The following is a 6,378-nucleotide window of genomic DNA, read 5'->3' as shown; positions in this document are numbered from 1 at the left end:
TCTGCCTGGCAGTGAAGCCTGGGGTGGACGTGGTCACGTCCTGGGGGGAAAGCTCCATTGCAGCTGTTCCATGACAAAAGACTGCTCCCTGCTCTGGGGACAGATGCCGCCATGCCTGTGGGCAGCTCTTGAGTGGGCAGAGCTGGCTGAGCTGCTTCACGTGCTGTGGGGCTGACTCCCAGCCGCAGCCCCAGCCACTGCACCAGCCCCAGCCCCAACCACTGCTGCTGCTCTGCGCTGCACTTCTGAGTGCCAACTGGCTGCTTCTTGGGAGTGCTCCCTGGGCTGGCAGGACAGGGAAAAGGTGTGTCTCACACAGCTCTTGTTCTGCCTCTTGCCCACGCACAGAATACCAGAAGAAGGAGAGGGACCCAAGGTGACCCAGCTGCCCTCCATCAACCTCCTGCTGAAGGTGCTGCATGGCCTCAATGCTGTGAGTGTCCCTCCTGTCTCCCCTCTGTCCCCAGCTGCTGCTCCATCCCCTCCCCAGTGCTCTGGGTGCATCGTTTCTCACCTTCTGCTCTCTTCCCCTTGCCCAGGAGAAGACACTCAACACCAGCAGGCTGGAGAGGCTGCTGGAGGAGCAGTCAAAGGTCTGGATGGGTTGGGGAGGCATCTCAGCTGTCCCCACCTCTCTCCCACACAGGGCCAGGGACTGATGAAGTTGCCTGATGGCCCTTTCTGCTTTGGGGCTGCTCGGTGAGCACAGCACATTTCTTGCAGGCTGGTGCAGAGCAGCAGCCACCTCCCATCCCCTCTGGCAGTGGAGGGGAAGACGGTCATGCGGCTGGTGAGTTTGGAGCAGACAGACACAGGGTGGCCCTTCTCTCCACGGCCCCATCACCACGGCCCTGCAGCAGCAGCAGAGAGCTGCCCAGCCAGGCCCCTTGTTCCCAAACGCTGCCTCTCCCCTGCCCTTGGTGGGGTGTGGGAGGAGAGTGCTGAGAAGGGCTCTGGGGTCAGCAGTTCCCGGTGCTTCTCCTCCAGGGCTCTTTGCTCTCTTTCCCTTGGCAGCAGGCAGGACCCGCAGGAGGAGGTGGGGGCTGCCCCGGCTCTTTGGGCGGCGAGGGACCTCGGCCGCTGCAGAGGCGCCCAAAGGGCCGGGGGGCTCTGGCAGCAGTGCTGCTCTCTTTGGGCAGCCCCTGGCAGCCCTCTGCAGCCAGGACGGCACGCTGCCCCAGCCCATCCAGGTGAGCAAGCCTGGCCAGAGGATCCCCATCCATCCCTCTGGCTCCTCTGCAGAGGTGGTGCCCCCAGCAAAGGGCACCGAGATTTCTCCTGCCCGCTGTCCCCCCTCCAGCTATCTCTCCCTCTTAGCCCAGGCCAGCCCAGCCAGAGCTACCCAGCTCTGTTCACACCTGCTCCTGCCCCTCAGGAAGGTTCCCCTGCCCCAGGGCTTCTCTCCAGCCCAGCAATTCTCTCCTCTCCCCTCTTCTCTCCCCTGCTGCAGGACCTGCTGGCTCTCCTGCACCAGCAAGGGCCATCCACGAAGGGGATCTTCCGGCTGGCGGCCGAAAAGCGTGCCTGCCGCCAGCTGAGAAAGGCTCTTGAGAGCGGGGCAGAGGTCCCCCTCGGGAGCCATCCTGTGCACCTGCTGGCTGCCATCTTGAAGGTGAGCCCTGCTGAGATGGAGCCCAGCAGCTCCTGGCTCTGTGGCTGCTGATGGGCACCTGCCAGACCTGCAGCCAAAAGCCAGGAGCCTGCTCCGCGTCGGCCAGAGCACTGGGGATGCTGCCTGTGCTCCCTCCTGGCAGCGGTGGCCAAAGCCTCTGCCTCAGCCACAGCCCTTGGCATTGCAGGACTTCCTCCGCGAGATCCCCTCCAAGCTCCTCGAGGAAGAGCTCTACGAGGAGTGGATGAGAGCCCTGCAGAAGACCAGCAGGCAGGAGGGGCTGGCAGCACTGAAGGAGTGAGTGTGGCGAGCAGCCTGCCTGCTCCCTCCACAGGGGCTGCAGAGCCGGGGACTTGCCTGCAGAGCGATGGCCTCATGGCCAAAGCCGTGTTTTCTGTCAGCCACCTCTTGTCTTGCTGCTGTGGGCTGTGGGTGTGGGGGAAGGGGCACAGGGAAGCCTTTGTCTCCTTGCATCTCTTCCCAGAGGCAGTGGGGCTGCTCCAGGCAGGGAATGTTGCCAGAAGAGCAGGGAGGGCTATCTCAGCAGAGGTGCTCTCTCTGCTGTAGCCCATGCCTGGCCAGGGAGCCTTCCCTCAGCTGCTCCTGGCTGAGATGAGGCTGGGAGAGTTGTGTGGCTGACAACATCTCCTTTGGTAATGTTGTGTTCCTGCTCCCTCAGGGTGGCCAGCAAGTTGCCCGAGGCCAACCTCCAGCTCCTCAGGAGCTTGCTGGCCCTGCTTGGAGCCATCAGCAGGAATGCAGACACCACCAGCATGACTGCTGGCAACCTGGCCATCTGCCTGGGGCCAAGCCTCCTCAGCCCACCCCAGGAGCAGACCCTTCCCCTGGATGAGCTGCTGCAGGTGACAGGGAAGGTACGTTGTGTTCCCCAGCCAGCCCCAGGCTTCTGGGCACACCTGAGCTTGGCTGCTCTGAGGCACCTGGCTGCCTCCTCTCTTCAGGAAAGGCTGTGATGGAGCTGCTGCTCAGAGTAGCCCCACAGCTGCAGCTTTGTGTTCGTGGGTGGGAATGACGTTTTCAGACAGATCCTGAAAACCTGGAAACCAATGCTTTTTTCCATGCAGGTGATACATCTGGTGGAGTTCCTTATTGACCACCACAGGGAACTCTTTGAGGAGGAGGCTGCTGCACCAGAGGCAGAAGGGGAAACATCGGAGGTATGTGAGGTTCACAAACAGCATGACAGGAAAAGCCTCCACCCTCAGCAAGTGGGCCTGCTGCCCCAGGGACAAGCGAGGACATCCAGGACCTGCATCTCTGCACAAGTGCAGGTTGATAAGGCTGATGCATGTTGGCCATCACACTTGGTGGGTGGGGTGATCCCACTGGAACTGACTCGGCTTAGCTGAGCAAACTCATCCAAGGGATCTCTGTGTTAGGCAGCAGTCAGGCAGGTAGGTCCTCCCCAGCTGTTAACTTCAGCACTTCCATTGCAGGTGCCTGCACTCTCCTCAGAAAGCAAACATGTGGAGAGTCAGGCACCACAGGAACCTGGGTCAGAAGAGCAGGAGGGTGAAACCAGAGCTCTCCAGGATCCATAAGCTCTGAAGTAGATCCAAGCAGGCAAGAGGAACTTCGTGCAGCTCAGGTGTGTAACAGGTTCTGCTGTCTGCCTTTCAAAGTTCTGAACACTGCTCTGCAGTTCTATGGGAACTATTTCCAAGGGTCCCAGTGATGGTCCCAGACAGGAAGCATGCACCTCCCTTGGGAGAACGTGTCTATCAGGAGAAACTTCCCACTCCACTGCTGGCAGTTTTCACTGTGCACTTGTTGAAGCTCTGTTTTTGCAAGGTGGAGCACACGCCCCAGCAAGGTGACAAGACTCACCATGTTGGGCTCTTTTACTGAGTGCCAGCCAGATTTTTCTTGCTCTTTGGAAAAGAGCATATCCCATCTTCTAAGGGGGCTCCATGCCAAGCCCTTCTGCCTGGCAAGGGGACACTTCCCATGTTGGTCAATTTGCCAGGGTCTGAGGGTACCCCACGTCTTGAGAAGGAAGGGCCCAAAGCAGCACTGATGGTTCTGCCCTTTTACTGGCAGAAGACTGGAAGACAAAGTCGCTCTTGTTCCTGCTCTCCTGGTTTCTTCAGCACTTTCTGACTCTCTCCTTTTAGGTGCCGAGTTCTTTTCCATGCTTGGATTCCCTGGATGAGCTCTGACACCTGGGCCTCGAGGCGCACGATGCAGCCCCAGCACCACCTCGGCGGCTGCAAGGAGAGACACCCGGTGCCCTTCTGCTCTGGCCAGCAGACTGCACTGCTAGGAAGGACTGCATTTATGCTGAACAGCCTGAGCTCCCTTTCCTCCCCTTAAACCTGTAGAGATAGAATGATAGGAGTTCTTGTGTAGTCATTTAGGAATTTAGGAAATAGTTGTTTCATGTTCTTGTGTCAGTTTTTTCTAGTAATTTAGTTTAGGTTTGTTTCACAAGATTAGTCTAGAGTGTATTTTCAGCTAGGTTAGTGAAAAAGCATAAAGAGTGACAAAAGTCATTCTTTATGCTTTTTTGGATAGACTTTGTTACAGATGTAGTGTCTTAGGCTCCCTTTTCTCCCCTTAAGCCAATATAGGAACAATTTTCGGAGTTCTGGTTTAGTTGTTCTCGAGTTCAGAAAATAGTTGTTTCATGTTCTTTCAGCAGTTTGTTCCAGTAATTTTAATATAGTTTTGGTAGTGTTAAGATTTTGAGTGTGCATTTTATCTCTGTTTTTTTTTTGAAAATAAGAACTCACTAAGTGTTCCTTAGACATCCCCTCCCTTTCCTTGTTAAATGCTGGTCCTTTTGGCCCATCTCAAACCAAACTGGAAGACAGGAGGGAGTTTCAAAGACAATTGTGTTACCACCCTTGCAATGAACACTGATGCCTGGGTGGAAAGGAGCTCCAGGCTACTGGCCCAGCTAAGAGAAATCTGAAGAACCTGTGGGTGCCTCAGCCCATGCATTTGTCTGTGTTAAGGACAGCACTGCTGCCTCTTGTTGTCTTGGGGTGCACTAGGGATGTGAAGAAGTGCTGGGGTTATTATGATGGGGTAGAGGCTGGGTGGAATATCTGTGTCCCTCCATTCATACAGGAACTACACCTTAAAATAATGCAAATACTTTTCAGTTAAAATATTTTTTCTTTGCATTTTTAAGTATATATTCTGGAAGTTCTTTGTGTTTCTTTAGAGAAATAAAGTGTCAAATGTGTCAAATGTATGTGTGGCCAGTCTTAGGCTTTGTATGGGTTCCATTCCCTCTCCTCCTATGTGTTTCAGTTCTCTGTCTCTCTGATATTTGGCTGTCCAGGAAGACAAAAAGGTTATGCAAGGGTTGCTCTTCTGTAAGACTTTTGTTTTTCCCTGGAGTTTTTTTTGGTTTGGTTTTGTTTTTTTTCAATGGGAAACCTGAGTAGAAACCTGCATCCCAGAGAAGGTCTTGAGAAGGTGAAAGAAGTGAGGATGTAATTGCTTCTTCTGATTTGGGAAAGAAAATCACTGCTTTCTTACCCACCACAGAGGCCACTAGTCAATATTTCTCTTACCTTGCCGTGCTTTCATACTTCATCACCTTCAGTGTGAAAGGCCTAAACCTCTGGGCTATGTTACCATACCATAGACTGTTAGGAAGAGAAAAGTGAAGAGATCCTCAGGGAGCTGCTATTTGTAGAAAGAAGATTTTTTTCTTGTCAGCTGGAGGATAGAAAGAACTGGTAAGTTACCAAGAAGAGAGCCACTTCAAATCTACCTCATCTGAAATGTAGCTGATGAGTTGAAAATTATCTCTATCATCTGGCAAAAATGGGGAAGACTCCTTTTTTTCCACAGGAAAAAAAAAAACCAAAACCAAAACTAAAAAAACCCCAAAACCCAAGATGCTGATATATGAAAACTAATGTTCTTATGCCACTACTTCTTCAAGGGACAGCAAGGCAAGGGCAGCAAGGGAGCTGAAACATGTTCCCTCATCTCTGTGCATGTCTTCTTCCTACTGGAGAAAACTGGAATGCATGATCTGGAGCACTGTGGCCATGGTGCCCTCTCAGTGGTCATACTCTGCATTATGCTAAGGACTAGATGCCTGTGAAATGTGCAGTTCTGATTTTCTTACTGAAAATAAGCACATAGTAAACATGACTCACTGCTCTTTCTTCTGGCTTGAAATCTGTGTGTGTTCCCCACGTGCTGAGAGAAGACGGGTGCCTGGGAAATGGGTGCTGGCACTATCACAGCCAACATCAGCAAAGATCCTGGGTGCTGCTTGCACAAGTCCATTCAGCCTTCTCATCCTGGCCCCATCCATTCCAGTGACCAGGGAAACCTCCTTGCCAAGATAAAATAGGTTGTGCCTCCTCAGAGAGGTCTCATGCAAAGAGACCTCTCTCCTCTCTCAGCTGAGATGGGAGAGGTTACAATGCTGTGAGGAGCTCTTGCCCATCAGCCCTTTCCCAGGCAGTTCCCTAACACCAGACTTTCCCCATCTGCATTGGGCTAGAAAGCATAGAATCACAGAATCATAGAATTGGCTGGGTTGGAAGGGACCTCAGAGATTATCAAGTCCAACCCTTGATCCACTACCGCTGCAGTTACCAGCCCATGGCACTGAGTGCCACATCCAGTCTCTTTTTAAATATCTCCAGGGATGGAGAATCCACCACTTCACAGGGCAGCCCATTCCAATGCTTGATCACCCTCTCGGTAAAGAAATTCTTTCTAATTAATGTCCAACCTAAATCTCCCCTGGCACAACTTAAAACCGTGCCCTC

The 6,378-nt window shown here is 53.3% G+C and overlaps 1 protein-coding gene and 2 long non-coding RNA genes across 3 annotated transcripts; all 3 read left to right on the top strand.

The window, feature by feature from the left end:
- The first annotated feature begins 213 nt into the window (after window positions 1–213).
- On the top strand, window positions 214–1,099 carry LOC139794975 (uncharacterized). Its single transcript, XR_011725336.1, has 4 exons — window positions 214–433; window positions 540–593; window positions 724–790; window positions 1,015–1,099. It is a non-coding gene; the product is annotated as an uncharacterized lncRNA (long non-coding RNA).
- Window positions 1,100–1,109: 10 nt separating this feature from the next.
- On the top strand, window positions 1,110–2,877 carry LOC139790317 (T-cell activation Rho GTPase-activating protein-like; the record flags this gene model as incomplete). The annotated part of the gene is made up of 5 exons (XM_071732373.1): window positions 1,110–1,190; window positions 1,451–1,612; window positions 1,800–1,909; window positions 2,292–2,487; window positions 2,698–2,877. Coding segments are annotated over 5 exons (729 nt in total), but the record flags the coding sequence as incomplete, so codon positions are not given.
- A 24-nt stretch (window positions 2,878–2,901) lies between these two features.
- Window positions 2,902–4,270, top strand: LOC139794967 (uncharacterized). The gene is made up of 2 exons (XR_011725333.1): window positions 2,902–3,225; window positions 3,756–4,270. It is a non-coding gene; the product is annotated as an uncharacterized lncRNA (long non-coding RNA).
- Window positions 4,271–6,378: the final 2,108 nt, after the last annotated feature.

Source organism: Heliangelus exortis, chromosome 1 (genome assembly GCF_036169615.1).
Source record: "Heliangelus exortis chromosome 1, bHelExo1.hap1, whole genome shotgun sequence".
Classification (NCBI taxonomy): Eukaryota; Metazoa; Chordata; class Aves; order Apodiformes; family Trochilidae; genus Heliangelus; species Heliangelus exortis.
Note: the sequence above shows the minus strand (reverse complement) of the source record. Positions and strands in the feature narration are given on the sequence as shown.